The sequence below is a fragment of the Pan troglodytes genome, chromosome 2, assembly GCF_028858775.2.
Source record: "Pan troglodytes isolate AG18354 chromosome 2, NHGRI_mPanTro3-v2.0_pri, whole genome shotgun sequence".
Classification (NCBI taxonomy): Eukaryota; Metazoa; Chordata; class Mammalia; order Primates; family Hominidae; genus Pan; species Pan troglodytes.
In genome coordinates this window covers 148,751,890-148,777,600 of record NC_086015.1, presented here as the reverse complement: position 1 = coordinate 148,777,600, position 25,711 = coordinate 148,751,890, and the positions used below count along the sequence as shown (strand labels likewise).

The following is a 25,711-nucleotide window of genomic DNA, read 5'->3' as shown; positions in this document are numbered from 1 at the left end:
CCTGAGGAATCGCCACACTGACTTCCACAATGGTTGAACTAGTTTACAGTCCCACCAACAGTGTAAAAGTGTTCCTATTTCTCCACATCCTCTCCAGCACCTGTTGTTTCCCAACTTTTTAATGATTGCCATTCTAACTGGTGTGAGATGGTATCTCATTGTGGTTTTGATTTGCATTTCTCTGATGGCCAGTGATGATGAGCATTTTTTCATGTGTCTGTTGGCTGCATAAATGTCTTCTTTTGAGTAGTGTCTGTTCATATCCTTCACCCACTTGTTGATGGGGTTGTTTTTTTCTTGTAAATTTGTTTGAGTTCTTTGTAGATTCTGGATATTAGCCCTTTGTCAGATGAGTAGATTGCGAAAATTTTCTCCCATTCTGTAGGTTGCCTGTTCACTCTGATAGTAGTTTCTTTTGCTGTGCAGAAGCTCTTTAGTTTAATTAGATCCCTTTTGTCAATTTTGGCTTTTGTTGCCATTGCTTTTGGTGTTTTAGTCATGAAGTCCTTGCCCATGCCTATGTCCTGAATGGTATTGCCTAGGTTTTCTTCTAGGGTTTTTATGGTTTTAGGTCTTAACATTTAAGTCTTTAATCTATCTTGAATTAATTTTTGTAAAGTATTGTTTTAAGTTAGGATAAAGATAAATGTTTAAACAATTTGTGGAAGGTTTGTGAAAAATTGATTCTATAAAAGAAATTCTGTGTCTCCTATAATTCTGATATGTCTTAGTATGTGTTATCAATAATAATTACAATTGCCATGTTAAATTATTGCGTGCCATAGAGGTAACAAATTTCATTTTCAATTGTGTTTTTGACTCTGGCTGATCTAAGATGTTTTGTCTTCCATGGACAATTGTCTTATTTTGATCCTCTTTAAAGGTTGTTTTATAATTAGTTATAGGACTCTAACAAGTGCCCTTAAATGCAGGTTTTTCTGATAATTTTGGATACTGTTTACTGTGGCAGAATAGAGGGAAAAACTTTCAAGACTCTCATGGAGAGCTGAAATGTTCATGAATATTAAGCAGAACAGGCATTAACTGCATGGACTGAACTAGTAAAAGACTAAAATTGTCCTTTCATGCCTTTTTTATTAAAACATTGCTAATACTTTGTTTTCCAAAGCCAAGAAAATTGTTCTTTTGAACTATTTACAGCTTTTAATGATTTAGAAAAATACTCCTATAAATAAAATGTGGAGCGTATTTCTCTCTACCGGATATCTCAAAAATTTGGAAACTATTTATGAATATTCCTAACTTCTGGCAATAAAGTTACTTGCAGAAGTGCAATAAGAATCTGTTTATTTTTTATTTTTTATTTTTCAACAGTACACAATTGAAGAAACTGGTTATTTTACCAAGACTTTAACTTGAATGGCATGCTCTCCTTTAAAAGATCAACTTCAACTTACAGATCTAATAAAAGCCCCTTGGGAAAACTAGCCTCATACCTTGTCTGCATAGTCCCTTTACAGGGTTTGTTCTTGTGGCAAGTAAAGATGTCACTTTCTGACAGGCCCAGGAGCCCCAAGCTATACTGGGACATTGAGAGGAGAGAAATTTACCCAACTCATACAGGTATTTGATGGCAAACTCATGGCTAGGCTTAAGGTGTTAAAAAAGGTCTTATTTGAGATTTCTTTTGAAATGAAGTTTCATCAAAACCAATTAAAAATAAATGTATATGACAAATAATTATTCTTTCTTTGGTGTATGGAAATAATCAGGCTAAATATAATAACTCTAAAACTTATTTTGCAAGCAAATTAGTCCTATCATGTTTTTTTAATAAAAATGAGGACTGGCAAGAGAAAAATTATGTCTGAAGAACTATGGTACACCTGCTATTAGACTGTATACTTATTATTTGTTTTTGAAGTTTTATCTGCAATTTAGATTAATGTTGCTTATTCCTGTGAACCAATTAGTGATCTTTGGCTGCAGCTCAGAAGAAACAAGAGGGATGAGTAATGTAACAATCTGGATCAGTATTCTAAATCTGAGCACATATTGGAATCAGCTAGCAACCCCATGCACCCAAGTCTTAGCAGGTGTGACTATAGCCACCATCTACCTGGGCATGTCAGCAGTCTTGGGATTTTTTTTTTTTTTTTTGAGCTGTCCTCACCACCTTATTTCATTTTGACATATCTACATGTCTTAAAAACCAAGGAGCCTTCTATATTTGTAGCCAATCAGTTCCCCAATACCTCCCCACTAACTGGACTATAACTTGTACCATAGGCTATGTATCCCTGGATATTTTCATAGTCCCTGGCAATCTCTCTCTTCCGGTACCAATCCACAGGCATTCCATCTTGCTCAGGGTGAACAGTGCTATCCTATTAATTTTCCTTCTCATGGGACTTGGTATTATAGTTGGTATGGTAACCAGGATTGTTGGAATCACAAAACCCTCCTTAGCCTGTAGCCAGCTCTCAAAGGAAATAGCCAAAAACATTGATGCCATGGCTAAAATCTTAACAATTGTGCAAGAACAAATGGACTCCTTATCTGGTGTTGTCCTCCAAAATCATTGAGGACCAGATATGTTAATGGAAGCACAGAGAGGCATTTGTTTTTCCCTAGATAAAAAAAGTTGCCTTTGGGTAAATCAATCAGGAAAAGTGGAAGACAATGTCAGACCGCTCCCAAATCAAGCCACTTCTAGTGTATGGAAGTAAACCTCCCAGAGGTAGTTAAATTGGGAAGGAAGCTGGAAATTGTTCTGCTGGGTTCTTCCCTTTTTAGGACAAGTTGTTAGTCTCATACGTTTGCTCCTTTTTGGTCCATGTCTTCTAAATCAAATAACCCAATTTGTTTCCTATCACCTTCAGGCCATCAAGCTCTAGAGGATCCTCAGTGAGAGATATGACCTCTCAATATTCAAGAGTCACTCATCTACAGGGGACCCTAGACTGCCCAGCAGTGAGACATGGCAGGTGAAGTCCTGCCCCTGTCTCCCTTGGACCTGACTGGTTACAGCTTTCATCAACCCGTGGAGCCAACCCTGCCCTGACAGCTAGCAAGAGGCCAAGACCAACAGTACAACTACAATCAGGTCTCTGTCAGCAGGAGGCAGCCATTTTCCCCAAAGAAGTGGGGTCTATGACCCTTGAGGGGGAAAATGTTATAGTATGCCTGCTTATAGTCAGGCATAAGCAGGGCAGGAGAGGGCATCCCCCACAACCACCAGAAATGTCAGGTGACAATCAGCTGATGGTCAAGCAGTTGTTAAGCTGTCCCTCTAAAACAATAATTGATTGCAGCTAATGCCAGAAAAAGGCAGTCTCCCAATAGACAGGAAAACCTGAAACTGGTGATCATTTTCCTGATAAGATCTCAGGAATTGGATGAGTGGCCTCGAGATTACACACTAAGAGAAAAAATGGTAGAGTTTAACCGGTATATGATCTTCCCCTAGGAATGTGACTGTTAAGAGAAGAACACCTCAAGTGAGCATGTGCAAAATTTTGGTAAGCAAAAGGCACTGTGTGTTGGCAAGTTACTGAGAATGCAGAGAGCCCACCCCAAGGGCGGAATAATGGGAGAAGTGACACAAGACCCTGGAAGCATGCCAGTGTATAAAACCCCACATTAAAAGGTCAAACTGCAAACTTGATTTCTGAAGTAACTTGCTTGACCCTCTTCCGAGTGTACTTTACTTTTTTCATTCCTGCTCTGAAGCTTTTTAATAAACTTTCACTCCTGCTCTAAAATTTGCCTTGGCCTCTCCTTCTGCCTTATGCCACTCAGTCAAATTCTTTTTTCTGAAGAGGCAATAATTGACATTGCTGCAGAACTGTATGGATTCACCACCAGTAAGACACTTAACTTCATCTTGCATAATATTTCACTTATTTATTTATTTCACTTATTTATTTAATTTATTGTCAACCTCTCTCTCCCCCCATTAGAATGTAAGCTTGAGTAGACCAAAAAAATTGTCTGTGAGTACACAGTTTTGTTCCTAGCACTTTAAAAAATGCCTGGTACATAGTAGAAGCTCTATAAAATTTTTTAAATAAATATTTCTGAATGAATTTTTTGGGTAACTGACAAACAATTTAGAAATAATTTTCATGGTAGTAAAGAGTTTCTCATACAGATGCTGAATGTTGGCATAACAGTTGCAATTTATGATTTTAAAAATATAATTGAAGAATTAACACTGTGCTGGAGTAGCCTCATCCTTATTCTTGCATCTGTTGTCTATACTTCCCCATGACCAATCTCCTCAGTTTCCCTCTTGTTAACTTTTGGATAGCATCAGAAAATCCTCCCTCTACTATGGTTTGGGTATAGACATCCTCCAGGCAAAAGGCTATTTCTGCCAGAAGTTATCACTTTAGCTGTGGAGTATAAGAAGCATGATAGGAATACCAGCTTTTTGCCAAGTTTCCCAATGTCGTAGAGGAACAAGCTCACTGTTACCATGTTATCCACAGGGTAAATAAAATGTGTGAGGGCCAAATAGAAAAGGGAAATGGAAGCAAATCTTTACTGAAGAAGTTGGCCAAGAATTTGTTTTCATTAGGTACCATTATTTCTGATATTTACCAAAACTACTTGGTATAAATAAATACGCTCATTCTAAGCACACTCTGTGTAAATTATTATATGGATAATTTAAGTAACAATTTTTTGAAAAGAGAAAGAAAACATCTGCTTCTCCTGTCAATCAGAGTCCACTTTAGATTGATATAACTTTCCAAATAATTACTGCTTTGGGGTAACTAGAGCAGCATAAAATTGTCTTAGTTCTTTACTATCACTGTTTATCTTGCTCTTATTTTTAAAATAGACTCAGCAATTTTGTGCTTGATTTTCCTTGGTAGGACCTATTATTAATTATATTTTTATTATTTCACTAGAAGTCACCTCCACTTTAATCATTAAGCCTGTGATTAACAAAATTTAATCACCAGAGTGTAATGTTTGGAGTTAAAGAACTTAGATCTGTGAAGAAAATTAAGTAACACATGTCACTTCATTGTATTCATGTTACTAAGTGACTATACAATAAGTTTTGGAAGTATAATAAATTGTATACCATCTGAAGGTATGCTTTTATTGATGTTTTGCTTTAGAAATTGTATGAATCTTTGGGTATTTCTTATATTGATTTGTTAACATTATTGTGCTCAAGTAATTAAAGTCAGAGTTCAACAAGTGTTTTATCCAAATTGCATAAATTGATTCCAGGAGATAATTGGAATTCTATGGCTCTAATTGATACAGCATTTACTTGAGTTTCTTATTCTGTGCAGAGATGTAATTGAATCATGTAGCTCTCCATGGATTTAATTTTAATTTTAATTTTTACCAAAGTATTGTTTATATGCAGTTTTAAAAGGCAGAATACTTTTGGGCTACAAAGAAACAAACAACAGCAACAAAAACACAATATCCTGCGCTAAAGTACACAGTCATATTTCGAACTGCAGAGGAAACCACTTTCAATTCTTTAACTGTTTTGATATGAACATAGCTTTTACCAAATAAGTTTACAATGCTATTTCTTTATTTTACCCTACATACATGACCTACTGTATTCTACTATTGAAGGGTTAAATTCCCTTAAATTTCTTGCTGAAAAAAGATGGTTGGAGATAAGTTTTTGAAATCTTGAAAATCTGAAAACAACTCTCAAAATATTCTGTCTTCACAGTTGATTGGTAGAGTGGCTGGATTTAGACTTTTCAGTCACAAATACATTTTTCTTAGATTTTTTTTTTAAAGGCATTACTCATTAGACTTCCAGCTACTTTTGCTGCTATGAAGAAGTCTGATGTCATTTTCATTCTGGTCCTTCATATGCAAAAGTGAATTAGTTTTCTCTTGATTTGGAATATTTTGGGATTTTTTTAAATCCCTCTTGTTTTGCTGTCTCACACATAGTGTGTTCTTTGTGCTTGTGTGTGTTTCCTCACTTATTGTTCTGAATATTTGACACATTTTTATATAAAAACTTATTTTCTTTAATTCTGGAATTCTATTTTTATGTAATTATACTCTCTAATTTTCTCTTTTTTCCCTGTCTGTAACTTATGTTGGTTGACCTAGCTGTATTATGTAATTTCTTATTATTTTTCTGTTACTCTCTAATAGTCTTTTTCTAATTTTCTTTATGTGATATTTACTCCAATTCTAAAAAATATTTTGATTCAATGATTTTTTTTACATTTCCAAATACTATTTATTATCTTAATTTTTAAAAAAGAATAAGCTGTTATTGTATTAGGACAAGATGTATTTTTATTTTTCTGAATCTACTAACCATCGATTTTTATTGCTATTGATTTATTATCTCTTTGTCTTTTTAAATTTTTACTTTTTTCCTTTAATATTAGAAGTTGTCAAGTATATCTTGATCTTTTGTTTACTGAGGTATCTCCAGTTTCTAAAACAGTGTTTGGGTCAACAAATACCTGGTGAATTAATAAATGGATGAATATTTGGCAATCTTGCTTATTTCAGAAGGAGATACTGAAAATCTAAAATAATTCCTATGAGCATGAGACAACCCTGCCAATGTCTCAGTTTTGCTGTGGAGTGGTCAAAATAGAGAGACCTGGGCCACTTCGTTTGATGACCCTCAAACATAAGTATCTGTGCACTTTCGTTAGGGGAGCCTGTTCTCAAAAGGGATCTCTAAATCTCTGATTTGATGGGAGTGGAGGTAGGTAATACTGTCTTCTAAAATCTATAGCCTTAGTGAGGACAATATGCTAGAGGGTCTTATTTTTCATTATTCAGACTTTTACTTCCAGTGTTTTCAGGATGGTGACTCAATCCTGATGTACTGTACAGAATGCATCTCCCTAAATACAGTGTCTCTGGTTCAGTCTCTTCAGGGGGTAAAACCCCATTGCCTGCTGGGCTGCAGTGAGGTGGTTTTCACTACGGGTTGGGTGAGAGAGGAGATCTAGTGATTACACTGCTTATTACTTCCACTTTCAACTAATCCTTACACAGATTTCAGTACCACTTCTCAACCTATCCTCAGAGTAGGTTGCAAGACTTAGCATAAAAAATTTGAGGATGCTCAGTCATATGTGAATTTCAGATAGACTGATTTTGTTTCAGCATAAGTATATCTCATGCAATATTTAGGATATAGTGTTCTAAAAAATGTTCTTTCATTTTCAGATGTAATTGTGTGTCTTTTTTTTTTTTTTTTCTTGAGATAGAGTCTCACTCTGTTGCCCGGGCTGGAGTGCAATGGTTCGATCTCAGCTCACTGTGACTTCCACCTCCCAGGTTCAAGCCATTCTCCTGTCTCAGCCTACCGAATAGCTGGGATTATAGGCATGAGCCACCGTGCCCAGCCGTGTCTTCTCTTTTACCTGGCAACCCTACTAGAGGTACTAGTTGCCTTCAGTTTCAATCTTTTCTTGATTACTTTTGTGATGCATTGAATTAAATTTGATTAGCCATCCTTAACACAGCATCTAGATTCAGCTTTTTCCACTATGCAAATCAGGTAGTATAGTCATGCATACTCTTTCCATCTTCTAAAGCATTGTTGATGTATTTCACCTGCTTTCTTTTGCTCTCTATTCTCTATGTGTTAGAGACTATGTACCTTCTTATTTATTTACTGTCTTTTTGTTGGAATTTTTGGAAGGAGTGACAACAAAAAATGTGTTTCATATGACAACATGAACTGACAGTCATTGTAATTATTTTTTAAATGTGAGATTTTGTTTCTAAGATGTTCCTTCACATACAATTTGGCATTCTCTGGAATAGTTGTCTAATAGTAAATGAATAAAGAGAACTAACATTTTACAGTGTGAAGGTTTTTCTTTAATGCATATTGTAAAATAATTCCAGCCTATGGAAAACTTGCTTTTATATCCAATTAAACTATTTAAAGGAAATAATTAAATACTTACAATTTATGAAGTTGTTTAAGTAAGTTTGATATGGATCACAAAATTACATGGTGTATATGTGAGGACAATAGAAATAGTCATCATGTGCCTTCTTCTTTTCATACAAATAAGGATGCAATCAGCAGTTTCAAACTTAAAGTCATAATGGATTTCACATGCCAAAAAGATCTTAACAACAGAATTAGCTTCTCACATATTTGCACCTAACAAACTCAAATATACCTAAGCATTTTTAGTAAATGAAATGCAAAGATAGTTTTATTTGCCTCAAGGAGACATTACAGTACATGCTCCAAAAGATAAATGACAGGACTTGAAACACAGCGTAAGATTGTGCATTTGTCAAATCAAAATTGAAGGCAACAGACAGTAAATTGGATTTTCTGTTACAATAACAGTTCACCTTCTATTAATGTAACAAATATTATAATATATACATTATAACATCATTTTTTATTTGTTTTGGTTGCTGGAATTTTAAAAATAAGTTGGGTCTCTATGTTGCTGTACCACAATTCACTGTTAAGCATGCTAAGTTTGTTTCCTAAGGCTATGTTTTTCCCCACAGAAAATATTAGCCATCAACTGTCATCTCAAATGCAGAATAAATAGCACTATCGGCACTCAATTCAGGTTCAAAGGAGATTGAATTATGTGATGTTGAGCCTGCTAGAGGTACTAATCATCTCTGAGAGACCAACTGTTCTCAACTTCAAAGATGGACACAACTTAAGTATTTCATTATATCATTTTTTTTCTGCAGACAATAAAGAATAAATGTAAAAATAAGGAAAAGAATAATACTGCCATTCAAATCAAATTATAGAATGTATCTCATAAGCCAGATGATATTAAAAATTCATAGTTAAGTTAAAATGCATTTTCCTTAGGAATTTTATAAAATTTATATAATTTTTTTTGTTTTTTGATAAAAAGATGCTAACTGCTCTCTGATCAGTGATGGCAAATATTTAATGATTCTCAGCCCTTCTAGGAAGAAAAAAATGCAGTTATCCAGGGATTGTGTTCTTAAGCTACTGTGAGGTATTTGATATGAAAAATTATAAAAATTGAAATAGTGCCAGTGCTAAAAGCTAGAAGCACAATCTTTATGGGGTTATTTGTGTTTTTGTTTTTATTTATTTTCAAGTTTATAATCATGCAAAAGCAGCATTCAGAAGGAACTGTACATTGAGCACAATCATTCTGTTTTTCACTTTCAGTACAGTATTCAATAAATTACATGAGATGTTTAACCCTTTATTATATAATAGACTTTGTGTTAGATGATGTTGCCCAACTGTAGGCTAATGTAAGTGTTATGAGCATGTTTAAGGTAGGCTGGGTTAACAATAATGTTCAGTAGGTTACGTGTGTTAAATTGACTTTTATATTTTTACCTTATGATGAGTTTATCAGAACATAACCCCATAGTAAGTTGAGGAGCATCTGTACTTTTAACACTGTGTGGATTTTTAAAAAGCATAATATATTTGTTGAGCTTCTACTATACTTTCAAGTCTAAACCACCTGCTAGTAATTTAGTATTATTTCACATAACTCTCACATTCCTGAACACATGGTAGATATTTTTACTGCCATTTTACAGACCAGAACAAACAAAATTTGAGAGGTTAATTAGCATATCAATGTTTAGCCATTAATAAGTGCCACAGAAGGAGTTTGAGGCCATGACAGACTGGCTTGAAATACATGCTTGTCCACTATAATACATCAAGTCACATGTAGAATATGGTTCAATCAATCATCCATTCATTTCGTTTTAAAATGGACAAACATTTATAAGTATTTAAATGTTCACCTGCTACAAAATTAATAAGGATGTTTTTGTATTTATCTGAAAGCCTTTTAGATAGTGTTTGTAATGTTTGGAATATTGAGATGTTTTAAATAATCCTGAAAAGAATAAATTTATCCATTAACTGAAGAGCTAATCTTAACATGGAAGAAACAGATAAATATTAGATACGTAGATAGATAGATAGATAGATAGATAGATAGATAGATAGACAGATACAAACAGAGAGAGAAATTGAAGATATTTGGAGTTACCATAATGATTCAGGAGACAAATATTATCACGAAATAAATCTGCCTCTATGGTGCCTCTTCCAGAGATGTTAAGTAAAGTTTTAAAGTACTTTACAGGATTAATTACTTTTAACATTACTTTTGAATATGACATCATTTTGTGACTAACTATGAGGAGACACAGATTTAATTAGGGTAATATTGAGTACTTATTAGATGCCAAGCATAATCTTAGATGTTAGGAATAGAAAGATAAAACAAAAACAAAACAAATAAGCTGTTCCTTAATGAAGATTCAGTGTAGTAGGGGAGGAATACAATAAACAAATATAATTTGAAGGAAAGAAGGGAGATAATTGTATGTAACAGTAGAATCATTGAGTAGGCAGAATGACCCATTAAAAATTGATGAAGTTTATCTTAAACAATGGCAAGGCAGTTCATCTTTTTTAATTCAAGAGAGGCAGAATACATATGTGTATGTGCATATCAGTAGTAGGAGGATGCAGAAGGTAACATATTATTTGATCTCTTTGAATTTCTAAGCAAGGTCATTAGCTGAGTAATGGGTGCAAGTAGTACTAGAAGTTCACAGCAAGAAATAATATGAAAACCATGGTTTGGAAAAGGGGAAAGTAAATTTGCTAGTGGCATAAAATGAAATTTCTATTAAAATATCAGGAATATTTTTTTCTGAGCTGACTAATTCCTATCTAAGTTTAAATTCATATTTCTAACTCTAAAACTGCCATTCCAATATGTACCAATAGTTACATGTGGCCATTGAGCATTTAAAATGTAACTATTTTGTGTTATACGCTTTTGTCTCTGTGTGTGTGTGTGTGTTTGTGTGTGTGCACATTTGCACACTTTGTGTTTTATGGACAGAGAGGATTCAGTTATCAGGCACATTGTATGCATATTGCATTATATTCAAGTTATACATGGGAGATTATTTTGAATCAGGGTAAAATTTTAGAGAAAACGTGTGAGGAGATCAGTGATTTAGAAATTTGAAACACACACATCGACACACAGACACAAGAAAGGGTGAAAAGCTGGCATTGATAAATTTATCGCGTGCTTTACAGTGTGTTGGGTACTTTAAGTAGCGTGTTCCATTTATAGTCACAGCTCTTGAAATAAGCATTGTTATTCCCCTTTTTTAAAAAAAGAATGTAAATACTGAAGTTAATTAAGAAGCATACTGCCAAGAAAGTAGCAAGTCCAACAGTCAAAACCAGCTCTGTCTTCTTTCAAAGACTGAACTATTTCACAAAGCAAAATTATTTTCCATAAAAACAAGAGGTAAAGGTTTTTAGAAGTGAAAGCTTTCCAGAAACAAGCCTCTCTAAAATCCCAGGGTACCTCATGAATCAAGTACATAGGTCTCACTTGGGGGCCCCAAAGTTTTTCCTGTATTACCTAGTCCCATGTTTTCCTATGACCTCTATTATAGAGGTAACATAACACAAAAACCTTAGGAATAATATCAGCAAGTTGTAGGAATAAAAGGTTACCCACTTGTATCCCTCCAACAACAGTATTTTGGCAGCAAACCATAGACAAATGTGGCTTTGTGAGAGCTTTGGTATCGAGATAAGAGGCTGCAAAACACTGATGAAGCCCAAGACCAAATAAAATTGTTTTGAGAAGTAAGGCCAGTGCCTAGGTGCCAGGCTTACTGGCTGTGGTCCCAACTACAGACCCAGAAACAGCCATGTCCCCCTGTGGACTTGGTTACAGTCCCATTTGGCCTTGGTCCTGCCACCAACACCATCTATCCGGGGATCAAGAAGGAGCCACACCTACCCATGCCTCAGGCCTACTGACCTCAGTATGAGCTGTGGACCCTGATGCAGGCTGTAACCTGGCTCAGGCTCTGATAGCTGCAGTCCAGGAACAGTCTTGGCCACCCAGGGACTGGTGAAACACATGCCTACCTTTTCCCAGGAAGACAGTCAAACTGACTTTGGTCTAGCTACAGATCCTAAAATGAGCCTGTTACTGAGGTCCAGCCCCTCTCAGACATGGTCAAGGGGCAGTCCTGCCTGCCCAGCAACTTAGTGGGAGACATGCCTGTTTGTGCTATCAAAGGTAGGCTACCAGCCTCAATATGACTGTGGATCCTGAAGTGGCCATATGACTTAGTTTTAGCCTCAAGCATCTGTAGCACAGGAGTAGTCTCACGTGCCCAGTAATCCACCCATTGACCCAGTGGGAGATTTCCAGGGACCTATTGGAAGCTACACTTGCCCACAGACTTGGTAATAGACCCCATCATCTGTGAACCTAATTGCAGATCATGAGGTGAACCCTTGCCCAGTGCCAGAGCCACTGACCGAGATTAACGAGACACTCCTGTCTGTCTAAAGACCAAGCAGAATCCACAGTCACCAAAGCACCTGGTAACAACATATGAATCATGGACCCCATTGCAGACCTAGGAGCAGCTATATGACTTGGTTTCAATGCTGATTGACTGCAACCCCTAGGGACTCAACAGGAGGTCATTGCCGGCTGAAACCAGACTGTAAAGACTGGAAGAGGTGATTGTTCCTTTTAATGCATAGACATCAGTACAAGGCTACACAGATGATAAAGAACTGGTCAAACAAGGCATCACCAAAGGAAATTAATAAGGCATCAATGAACAATCCCAAAGAAATGGAGATCTATAAGTTGCTTGAGAAATAATTAAAAATAATCATCCAAAGGAAGCTGAAGAAGATGTAAGAGAACACATATAGACAACTAAATAAAACCTCAAAAATAATATATGGGCTAAATAATAAGCTTAATAAAGATTTAGAAACCGTAAAAATGATTAATCAGATATCCTGAAGCTGAAGAATATAATAACAAAACTGAAAAATTCAGTAAACAGCTTTGACAGAAGACGCAATCATGGAGAGGAAGAACTGGCAAACTTGAAAACAGGCCACTGGGAATTACCAAGTTAGAAGAAAAAAATATTAAAGAGTAAAGAAATCATATAGGACCAATGGTATACCATCATACAAACAAGTATATATGTTATTAGAGTTCCACAGAAGAAGAGAGAAAGAGAAAAAAAAAAAAAAGACTAAAACTTTCCAAATTTGGGGAGGCATATAACATCCAGACTCACAAAGCTCAAGGGGTCTCTGGCAAGATCAATACAAACATTACCAGGGGATAAATTGTTAACAAATTGCTAAAAGTGAAAGACAAACTTTAAAGCAGCAAGAGAAAAGAGTGTGGTCGCACACAAGTTAACTACTGTCCAATAAGTCTACTGGTGGTCTTCTCAGCAGAAATCTTGCCAGCCAGGAGGGAGTGGAATTACATATTCAATGTGCTTAAAGGAAAAAAAAAAATGGTTGACTAAGATTACTATACCCAGTAAATCTGTCTTTTGTAAATTAGGAAGAGATAAAAAAAATTCCCAGTCAAACAAAATCTGAGGAAGCTAATTACAGCTAGGTCAGCTTTACCAAAAAACGCTAAAGGGAGTTCTTCAAGTTAAAATAAAAGAGTAGTAAGTATCAACATGAACATGTAAGAAAATATAAAGCTTGCTGTTAAAGATAAATATAGAGTTAAATTCAGATTACTCAACTATTATAGTGGTAGAAAGTGAATTACTTTTAATTCTAGTATAAAAGTTAAAAGACAAATTTATTAAAAATAACTATAGCTACAACAATTTGTTAATGGATACATAATTTTAAAAGATATAAAGGGTAACAATACTAGCATATATGTGGTGGCAGAGAAGTGCAAGTGAAGTTTTTGTATGTGATTAAACTTAAGTTGTTATCAGCTTAAAATAGACTATTACTATAAGATTTTTTTAATGTAAGCTTCATAGTAACCATGAAGAAAAAAACTTCCAGTATATACACAGAAGATAAATAGAAAATAACTTAAATATGCCAACAAAAATGCAAGCAAATACCAGAGAAAGCAAGAGCAAAAGAACGGAACAAAGAACTACAAAATAGTTAGAAAAAATTAAAACGTAAATTGAATAAATTTTTAATCAAAAGGTACAGAGTTTCTGAATAGGTAAAAATCATAATAAACATGATAGAATAATATACTCCACACAAGAGGCTTCTTTTAGCATTAAAGACACACATCAGGCTGAAAGTGAAGAAAATAAAAAATATATTTTATGCAAATAGAAACAAATAGAGAGCAGGGATAGTTATGCTAAGACAAAATAAACTTAACTCAAAAACTGTAAAAACAGACAAAAGAAAGTCATTTTGCAATAATTAGGGTTCAATTCATCAAAAGGATTTAACACTTGTAAATCTGCAAGAACCTAATATTGGAGAACTTAAATATATAAAGTAAATATTAGTAGAGTACAAGGGAGAGATATATAAGAATAAAATAACAGCAAATGACAGCAATACCCCACTTTTAGCTATGGACAGATCATGGAGATAGAAAACCAAGATGGAAACATTGGAGAAGAACTACATTTTAGATGAATAGACCTTATAGACATATATACAATATTACATATGACAGCAACAGAATACACATTCTTCTCTAGCTCACATAGAACATTCTCAAGGATAGATCACATGTTAGGCCACAAAACAAATCTGCATAAATTTTAAAAGATTGAAGTCTTTTAAAAAGAAACATCAAGTTTCTTTTTTGATCATACTGTTATAAAAGTAGAAATAAATACCACGACGAAAACTGGAAAATTCACAAATATATGAAATTTACACAGCATTATCCTGAACATGAATATACAAGAAAATATAAAACTTACTGTTAAGGTACATATGGAGTCAAAGAAATCCAATATGCCAAAGAAAAATTAGAAAACAAATTAAATATATCTTGAAACAAACAGAAATAGAAAGAAAGCATAGTAAAACTTATGGGATGGAGCAAAAGCAGTTCCAAGAGGGAAGATTTTAGCAATAAATGCCTATATTGAGAAATAAAAAAGACCTCAAATAAACAACCTAACTCTATACCTTAAGGAATTGAAAAAAAAAAAATCAGTACAAAGTAGGAGAAAGAAAGTAATGACTATAGAAGAATATAGAAGAAAATAATAATATTATAGCAGAATAAATGAAATACAGGCCTACAAATACAATTTTTAAAAATCAATAAAACTAAGAGTTGTTTTTTTGAAAAGATACAAAAAAATAAATTTTTATGTGGACATACTCAAATAAAATCATAAGTGAAAGAGGAGACATTATCATTGATGTAAAAGAAATACAAATCATAAAAACTACTATGTATAACTATATGCCAAAAATTCAATATACTAGAAGAAATAAATTCTTAGAAACATACAGCTTACCAAGATGAAATCACAAAGAAACAGAAAACCTGCAGAGCGAATAAACAGTAAAGCAATTGAAGCAGTAATCAAAAGCCTCATAACAAAGACAAGTCAAGCACCAACCAGCTTAGCAGGTGAATTTTACCAAGCATTTAAAGAAGAATGAATGTTAGTTCTTCTCAAATTCTTCAAAAAAAGGAATAAAAGGAAATACTTCCAAACTCATTAGATGAGACTAGAACTACCCTGATACAAACATCAGAAAATGGTACTACAAAAAAAGAAAATTGCAGGCCAATATCCATGATGAACATAAATGCATAAATTCGCAACTAAATATTAGCAAATGAAATTCAATCCCATGGTAAAAGGACTATACATCGTGATCAAGTAGAATTTGATGCGATTTCCATGCCTTTCCATGCAAGAATGACTCAGCATATGCAAATAGACACATGTGACCCACCACATTAACAGAGTAAAGGATAAAAATAATATGATTTATATTAAGAGATGCAATACAAGCATTTGACAAAATGTATCATCCCTTTTTTATAAAAAACTCTCAACAAATTAGTTATAGAAGGAATTAACTTTAACTTAATAAAGGCTATATATGACAAGCCCACGGGTAACGTCATACTTACTGGTGAAAAGATGATCTATTTTCCTCCAAAACCAAAAATATTACATGGGTGCCCACACTTAACACTTTTGTTCGACATACTACTAGAGGTCACAGCCAAATTCAATTAGACAAGAAAAAGAAAGGAAAGATATCCAAATTATAAAGGAAGAAGTAATTTTTTTCTGTGTTTAGGGATGACATAATTGAATATATTTTAAACCCTAAAGCTCCTACAAAATAACTATTAGAACAAATAGGCCGGGCACGGTGGCTCACGCCTGTAATCCCAGCACTTTGGGAGGCCGAGGCGGGTGGATCACAAGGTCAGGAGATCGAGACCACCCTGGCTAACATGGTGAAACCTCATCTCTACTAAAAATACAAAAAAAAAAAAAAAAAAAAAAAAGCCAGGCTGGGTGTGGTGGCATGTGCCTATAGTCCCAGCTACTTGAGAGGCTGAGGCAGGAGAATGGCATGAACCCAGGAGGCAGAGCTTGCAGTGAGTCAAGATCGGGCCACTGCACTCTAGCCTGGGCAACAGAGCAAGACTCTGTCAAAAAAAAAAAAAAAAAAAAAAGAACAAATAAATTCAGTAAAGTTGCAAGACACGAAATCAACAAGCAAGATTCAGTAGTATTTCTATATACTAATAACAAAGTATCAGAAAAGGAAATTAGAAAAACAAATTTATTTTCAAAAGCATCTAAAGAATAAAATATTTGGGAATAAATTTAACCAAGGAAGTTAAAGATCTGTATGCTAAAAACTATAAGACTTACTGAAAGAAACTGAAGAAGACACAAAAACAAAAAGATATGTTCTTTACATGAACTGGAATAATTAATACTATTAAAATGTCCATGCTGCCTAAAGTGATCCACAGATTCAGTGCAATCCCTATCAAAATTTCAATATTTTTTAACAAAAAGAAAAAAAAATCTTAAAATCCATATGGAACTACAAAAGACCCTAAGTAAGCAAAGCAATCTTTAGCCAGAAGACTTCATACTTCCTGATGTCAAACTACATTACAAAACTCTAGTAATCAAAACAGCATGATACCAGCACAAAAAACAGCATATAGAACAATGGGCCAGAATTGCTAGCCCAGAAATAAGTCTATGCACATATGGTCAACTAATCTTTGACAAAGGTGCCAAGAATGCACAATGAAGAAATGATAGTCTCTTCAATAAATGGTAGAGGGAAAACTTGATATCCACATGCAAAAGAATAAAATTGGACTTTTATCTTTCACTGTACACACACATTAAATGAATTATAAATTTAAATGGAAGGCTTAAAGCCATAAAACTACTAGAAAAAAGTAGGGGAAAACTCCTTGAGATTGGTCTTTAAAATGATGTATTAGATATGACACCAAAAGCACAGGCAGCAAATGCAAAAATAAAATGGGGTTATTTCAAACTAATAAGCTTCTGCACAGTAAATGAAACAACCCACATAGTGAAAATACAACCTATGGAATGGGAGAAAATATTTGAAAACCATGTGTCTAATAAAGGCTAAAACTCAATTCAGAATTCAACTCAGAAGCAAAAATCCCCCAAAATAACACAATTTTCAAAAAGGCAAAGGATCTTAATAGACATTTTTCAGAAGAAGATGTACAAATGGCCAAAAGGTATATGAAAAAGTGTTCAGTATTACTAATAATCAGGTAAATGCACATTAAAACCACAATCAGATATCACTTCTGATATATTAGGATGATTAGTATTAGAAAAGCAAGAGATAAGAAATGTTAGTGAGGATAGGCCGGGCTCAGTGGCTCACGCCTGTAATCCCAGCACTTTGGGAGGACGAGGCGGGCGGATCACAAGGTCAGGAGTTCAAGATGAGCCGGGCCAACCCATGTGGTGAAACCGCATCTCTACTAAAAATACAAAAGTTAGCCAGGTGTGGTGGCGAACGCCTGTAGTCCCAGCTACTCAGGAGCTGAGGCAGGAGAATTGCTTGAACCTGGGAGGCAGAGGTTGCAGTGAGCCAAGATTGCTGCCACTGCACTCCAGCCCAGGTGACAGAGCGAGACTCCATCTCAAAAAAAAAAAAAAAAAAAAAAAAAAAAGACAACAGTAGCTGTGAAGGTTTATTATATAGGTAAAATTCATGTCACAGAGGTTTGCTATACAGATGAGAAATTTTATATACTTTTGGTGAGAATGTAAATTTGTGTAGATATTATAAAAACTAGTATGAAGTTACCTTAAAAAATTAGTAAACTTCATATGATCCAGCAATCTCACTTCTGAGTATACATTCAAAGGTATTGATATAAGTATCTCAAAGAGATATTGGCACTCTCATCTTCGTAGCACGATTATTCGCAATTGTCAGGATATGAAAGCAATCTAAGTGTCTGTCATTGGAACAATGGATAAGGAAAATGTGAGATATATATATAATTAAATGTTTGTTATTCAGCCTTAAAAAAGGAAATTCTATCATTTGTGACATGAATATACCTAGAAGACATGTTCTACATAAAATAAACCAGACATAGAAAGATAAATATTGTATGGTCTCATATGTGGAGTCTAAAAAAGTCAAACTCATAGAAACAGTAAGTAAAATATCAGTTTCTAGGGATGGGAAGTGGTTGTAGGAGGGATGACAAAGTTGGGCAGGGGAGATAATGATCAAAGGGTACAAAGCTTCAGTTACAATACAAATAAGTTCTGGGGATCTAATATACAGTATAGTGACTATAGTTCATAATACTATATTGCATATTTCAAATTTGCATCGAGAGTAGATATCAAGTGTTCTCACCACACACAAAAAGATAACTATGTGAGGTGATGGATGCGTTAATTAGTTCCATTGCTATAATAATTTAAGTGTTTACATATATAAGGTCATCACATCTTACACCTTTAATATATACAATTTCTATTCATCAATTATACCTCAATGAAGATAGAAAAGAAAACACACGATTTCTGAGTTGTCTTCAGATACATTTGCAAAACAAATAGCATTCAGGGCATAGGAGCAAGTTCTTGTTAGAGCAATTGTAATCCCTTGGGCATGGGCTTTTTTGGGTGACTGAGTCATGAACTTGGCCAAGCCCTCACACAGAGTTCAAAACAACTGTTCTTTGAAGTGGTGGATTTTCAAGAACATTTCTTCCTTCATTTATAGGCTTTCAGAGATAAAAATCTGTTGGATGACGTGCAGCTTACCCTTTCAAAGTTCCTTAAGGACCCTGGGGAATGCAGCCATCTGGAATTTGCTGTCATGCTGTGATTTCTGCAGGTTTGTTTAACTTTTAATCTCTCTAGTCACATCTTTTATTATTCACTCTGTGCATAATTTTTGCATTATATAGTCCTTTTTTAAACAGTGAGCTAAAATTGCTCAATTTAATCACAAATGTGGCTCTGAAAGACTTAATGTCTTAAAAGTTATTTCCCTCTTTTCTCATGTTGAAAAAAAAATGTGGCTGTACCAGATTTGCTGCTCACAAATCAATCCCATCCTTCTAAAGAATGCAGCATAAAGCAGAATTTAATGAGAGCTAGGTACTTTTAGAATTAATTACTAGCATTTAAGATAGCTTTGATTTCTCTATTTATTTGCTATCTGTATTTTTGTGGGTGTTAAAGCCCATTTATTTTAGCTGTTTCTCATATTTCTAAACCACAGAATATTAAGACCAGAAAAAGTTTGCAGTTTACATAATTATGGACAGGATATCTACTCTAAACATGAGTTTCCTAAAGATTAATTCACTACCAGGTAACCTGTTTGCCTAAAACTCAATCCTTTTACAAAATTTTGGCACATTTTGTTTCTCTTTTCTTTATAGTAGCTTTTGTCAGGCCTCTGAGCCCAAGCTAAGCCATCATATCCCCTGTGACCTGCACGTACACATCCAGATGGCCGGTTCCTGCCTTAACTGATGATATTCCACCACAAAAGAAGTGAAAATGGCCTGTTCCTGCCTTAACTGATGACATTGTCTTGTGAAATTCCTTCTCCTGGCTCATCCTGGCTCAAAAGCTCCCCTACTGAGCACCTTGTGACCCCCACTCTGCCCGCCAGAGAACAACCCCCCTTTGACTGTAATTTTCCTTTACCTACCCAAATCCTATAAAACGGCCCCACCCCTATCTCCCTTCGCTGACTCTCTTTTCAGACTCAGCCTGCCTGCACGCAGGTGAAATAAACAGCCATGGTGCTCACACAAAGTCTGTTTGGTGGTCTCTTCCCACAGACGCGCATGAAATTTGGTGCCATGACTCGGATCGGGGGAACTCCCTTGGAAGATCAATCCCCTGTCCTCCTGCTCTTTGCTCCATGAGAAAGATCCGCCTACGACCTCAGGTCCTCAGGCCGACCAGCCCAAGAAACATCTCACCAATTTCAAATCCAGTAAGCAGCCTCTTTTTATTCTCTTCTCCAACCTCCCTCACTATCCCTCAATCTCTTTCTCCTTTCAATCTTGGAGCCACACTTCAATCTCTCCCTTCTCTTAATTTCAATTCCTTTCATTTTCTGGTAGAGACAAAGGAGACACATTTTATCTGTGGACCCAAAACTCCAGCGCCGGTCACAGACTAGGGAAGGCAGCCTTCCCTTGGTGTTTAATCATTGCAGGGGTGCCTCTCTGATTATTCATCAACATTTCAGAGGTGTCAGACCATGCAGGGACGCCTTCCTTGGTCCTTCACCCTTAGCGGCAAGTCCCACTTTTCTGGGGAAGGGGCAAGTACCCCAACCCCTTCTCTCCATGTCTCTACCCCTTCTTCACCTTTCTGGGGGGCAAGAAACCCCCAACCCCTTCTCCTTCACCCTTAGTGGCAAGTCCTGCTTTTCTAGGGGAGGGGCAAGTACCCCAACCACTTATATCTCTGCACCCCAATCCCTTATTTCTGCACCCCAACCCCTTACATCTCTGTGCCCCGATCCCTTATTTCTGCACCCCAACCTCTTATATCTCTGTGCCCCAATCCCTTATTTCCATGCCCCAACTTCATATCTCTGTGCCCCAACCCCTTTCCTGCTTTTCTGGAGGGTAAGAACCCCCGAACCCCTTCCCTCCATTTCTCTACTCTCTCTTTTCTCTGGACTTGCCTCCTTCACTATGGGCAACCTTCCACCCTCCATTCCTCCCTCTTCTCCCTTAGCCTGTGTTCTTAAGAACTTAAAACCTCTTCAATTCTCACCTGACCTAAAATCTAAGCATCTTATTTTCTTCTGCAGTGTCACTTGACCCCAATACAAACTCGACAGTAGTTCCAAATAGCCAGAAAATGGCACTTTCAATTTTTCCATCCTACAAGATCTAAATAATTCTTGTTGCAAAATGGACAAACGGTCTGAGGTGCCTGATGTCCAGGCATTCTTTTACACATCGGTCCCTCCCTAGTCTCTGTGCCCGGTGCAACTCATCCCAAATCTTCCTTCTTTCCCTCCCGCCTGTCCCCTCAGTCACAACCCCAAGCGTCCCTGAGTCTTTCTAATCTTCCTTTTCTACAGACCCATCTGACCTCTCCCCTCCTCCCCAGGCTGATCCTCGCCAGGCTGAGCTAGGTCCCAATTCTTCCTCAGCCTCCACTCCTCCACCCTATAATCCTTTTATCACCTCCCCTCCTCACACCCGGTCCGGCTTACAGTTTCGTTCCCTGACTAGCCCTCCCCCACGTGCCCAGCAATTTACTCTTAAAAAGGTGGCTGGAGCTAAAGGCATAGTCAAGGTTAATGCTCCTTTTTCTTTATCCTAAATCAGATAGCATTTAGGCTCTTTTTCATCAATATAAAAATCCAGCCCAGTTCATGACTCGTTTGGCAGCAACCCTGAGACACTTTACAGCCCTAGACCCTAAAAGGTCAAAAGCCCATCTTATTCTCAAAACACATTTTATTAACCAATCTGCTCCTGACATTAAATAAAACTCCAAAAATTAAATTCCAGCCCTCAAACCCCACAACAGGATTTAATTAACCTCGCCTTCAAGGTGTACAATAATAGAAAAAAGTTGCAATTTCTTGCCTCCACTGTGAGACAAACCCCAGCCACACCTCCAGCACACAAGAACTTCCAAATGCCTGAACCGCGGTGGCCAGGCGTTCCTCCAGAACCTCCTCCCCCAGGAGCTTGCTACAAGTGCCAGAAATCTGACCACCAGGCCAAGGAATGCCTGCAGCCCAGGATTCCTCCTAAGCCGTGTCCCATCTGTGAGAGACCCCACTGGAAATCAGACTGTTCAACTCACCTGGTAGCCACTCCCAGAGCCCCTGGAACTGTGTCCCAGGGCTCTCTGACTGACTCCTTCTCGGCTTAGCAGCTGAAGACTGACGCTGCCCGATCACCTCGGAAGCCCCGTAGACCATCACGGATGCCGAGCTTCAGGTAACTCTCACAGTGGAAGGTAAGTCCGTCCCCTTAGTCAACACAGAGGCTACCCACTCCACATTACCTTCTTTTCAAGGGCCTGTTTCCCTTACCTCCATAATTGTTGTAGGTATTGACGGCCAGGCTTCTAAACCCCTGAAAACTCCCCCACTCTGGTGCCAACTTGGACAACACTCTTTTATGCACTCTTTTTTAGTTATCCCCACCTGCCCAGTTCCCTTATTAGGCTGAGATATTTTAACCAAATTATCTGCTTCCCTGACTGTTCCTGGACTACAGCCGCATCTCATTGCCGCCCTTCTCCCCAACCCAAAGCCTCCTCTCATCTTCCTCTCGTATCCCCCCACCTTAACCCACAAGTATGGGACATCTTTACTCCTTCCCTGGCAACCGATCACATGCCCATTACCATCCCATTAAGACCTAATCACGCTTACCCCACTCAATGCCAATATCCCATCCCACAGCACACTTTAAAAGGATTAAAGCCTGTTATCACTCACCTGCTACAGCATGGGCTTCTAAAACCTATAAACTCTCCTTACAATTCCCCCATTTTACCTGTCCAAAAACTGGACAAGTCTTACAGATTAGTTCAGGATCTGTGCCTTATCAACCAAATTGTTTTGCCTATCCCCCCTGTGGTGCCCAACTCATACACTCTTTTGTCCTCAATACCTTCCTCCACAACTCACTATTCCGTTCTTGATCTTAAAGATGCTTTTTTCACTATTCCCCTACACCCCTCATCCCAGCCTCTCTTTGCTTTCACTTGGACTGACCCTGACACCCATTAGGCTCAGCAAATTACCTGGGCTGTACTGCTGCAAGCCTTCACAGACAGCCCCCATTACTTCAGTCAAGCCCAAATTTCATCCTCATCTGTTACCTATCTCAGCATAATTCTCATAAAAACACACATGCTTTCCCTGCTGATCGTGTCCGATTAATCTCCCAAACCTCAATCCCTTATAAAACAACAACTCCTTTCCTTCCTAGGCATGGTTAGTGCGGTCAGAATTCTTACACAAGAGCCAGGACCACACCCTGTAGCCTTTCTGTCCAAACAACTTGACCTTACTGTTTTAGCCTAGCCATCATGTCTCCGTGCAGCGGCTGCTGCGGCCCTAATACTTTTAGAGGCCCTCAAAATCACAAACTATGCTCAACTTACTCTCTACAGTTCTCATAACTTCCAAAATCTATTTTCTTCCTCATACCTGATGCATATACATTCTGCTCCCTGGCTCCTTCAGCTGTACTCACTTTTTGTTAAGTCCCACAATTACTATTGTTCCTGGCCCGGACTTCAATCTGGCCTCCCACATTATTCTGGATACCACACCTGACCCTCATGACTGTATCTCTCTGATCCACCTGACATTCACCCAATTTCCCCATATTTCCTTCTTTCCTGTTCCTCACCCTGATCATGCTTGATTTATTAATGGCGGTTCCACCAGGCCTAATTGCCACACACCAGCAAAGGCAGGTTATGCTATAGTACAAGCCACTAGCCCGCCTCTTAAAACCTCTCATTTACTTTCCATTGTGGAAATCTATCCTCAAGGAAATAACTTCTCAGTGTTCCATCTGCTATTCTACTACTACTCAAAGATTATTGAGGCCCCCCTCCCTTCCCTACACATCAAGCTCGAGGATTTGCCCCACCCAGGACTGGCAAATTAGCTTTACTCAACATGCCCCGAGTCAGATAACTAAAATACCTCTTAGTCTAGGTAGACAATTTCACTGGATAAGTAGAGTCCTTTCCTAAAGGGTCTGAGAAGGCCACCGCAGTCATTTCTTCCCTTCTGTCAGACATAATTCCTCAGTTTAGCCTTCTCACCTCTATACAGTCTGATAACAGACCAGCCTTTATTAGTCAAATCAGCCAAGCAGTTTTTCAGGCTCTTAGTATTCAGTGAAACCTTTATGTCCCTTACAGTCCTCAGTCTTCAGGAAAAGTAGAACAGACTAGTGGTCTTTTAAAAACACACCTCACCAAGTTCAGCCACCAACTTAAAAAGGACTGGACAATACTTTTACCACTTTCCCTTCTCAGAAGTCAGACCTGTCCTCAGAATGCTACAGGGTACAGCCCATTTGAGCTCCTGTATAGACGCTCCTTTTTATTAGGCCTCAGTCTCATTCCAGACACCAGACTAACTTAGACTGTGCCTCAAAAAACTTGTCATCCCTACTATCTTCTTTCTAGCCATACTCCTATTCACTGTTCTGAACTACTCATACATACCCCGCTCTTGTTTACACTGCTGGTTTACACTGTTTCTCCAAGCCATCACAGCTGATATCTCCTGGTGCTATCCCCAAACTGCCACTCTTAACTCTTGAAGTAAATAAATAATCTTTGCTGACAGGACTATGCTGAATTTCCTTAGGCACTCTAATTAGATGTCCTAAGTCCTCCCAATTCTTAGACCTTTAATATCTGTTTTTCTCCTTCTCTTATTCTATTTAGTTTTTCAATTCATACAAAACTGTATCCAGGCCATCACCAATAATTCTAAATGACAAATGTTTCTTCTAACAGTCCCACAACATCACCTCTTACCACAAAATCTTCCTTCAGCTTAATCTCTCCCACTCTAGGTTCCCACGACGCCCCTAATCCCGCTGGAAGCAGCCCTGAGAAGCATCGCCCATTATCTCTCCATACCAACCCCCAAAATTTTCGCCACCCCAACACTTTATCACTATTTTGTTTATTTTTCTTATTAATATAAGAAGACAGGAATGTCAGCCTCTGAGCCCAAGCTAAGCCATCATATCCCCTGTGACCTGCACGTACACATCCAGATGGCCGGTTCCTGCCTTAACTGATGACATTCCACCACAAAAGAAGTGAAAATGGCCTGTTCCTGCCTTAACTGATGACATTGTCTTGTGAAATTCCTTCTCCTGGCTCATCCTGGCTCAAAAGCTCCCCTACTGAGCACCTTGTGACCCCAACTGTGCCCGCCAGAGAACAACCCCCCTTTGACTGTAATTTTCCTTTCCCTACCCAAATCCTATAAAACAGCCCCACTCCTATCTCCCTTCGCTGACTCTCTTTTCGGACTCAGCCCACCTGCACCCAGGTGAAATAAACAGCCATGTTGCTCACACAAAGCCTGTTTGGTGGTCTCTTCACACGGACGCCCATGAAAGCTTTCTTTTCAATAATTTTAATTCTAAGGTCACTTTCTAGTCTCTGCAAAAAAAGATTCTATCAGTTTCTTAATGTTGCCACCACCATTCGGGGGCCTGCACTTAGTATTTCTGCTTTACCCCTCACACATGTAGATTTGCCTAACCCCATGTAAGTACTTGCATATTAAGTCATGGTCTTTTCTGTTTCCACTTCTTTATTTGTCAAAGTCATGTATTCAATTATCTCACTATTTCATTCCTTGTATACTAGTTCTCCCATA

At 37.3% G+C, this 25,711-nt stretch overlaps 1 protein-coding gene across 14 annotated transcripts in view; it reads left to right on the top strand.

The window, feature by feature from the left end:
- Positions 1 to 25,426, top strand: part of LOC134809608 (embryonic stem cell-related gene protein-like) — a 148,119-nt gene extending 122,693 nt beyond the window's left edge. For 2 of the 14 annotated variants that reach the window (XR_010155815.1, XR_010155813.1), the window contains 6 exons: positions 2,844 to 2,948; positions 3,431 to 3,482; positions 7,200 to 7,373; positions 19,061 to 19,174; positions 20,136 to 20,293; positions 22,210 to 25,426. Coding sequence is in view for 5 of the 14 variants with exons in the window: in XM_063807238.1 (XP_063663308.1) it covers positions 2,844 to 2,948; positions 3,431 to 3,482; positions 7,200 to 7,373; positions 19,061 to 19,165 (436 nt within the window). In the remaining 9 variants the exon portion in view is untranslated. The other 12 variants (XR_010155819.1, XR_010155818.1, XR_010155817.1 and 9 more) reach the window with 12 other exon arrangements.
- The last annotated feature ends 285 nt before the right edge of the window (positions 25,427 to 25,711 follow it).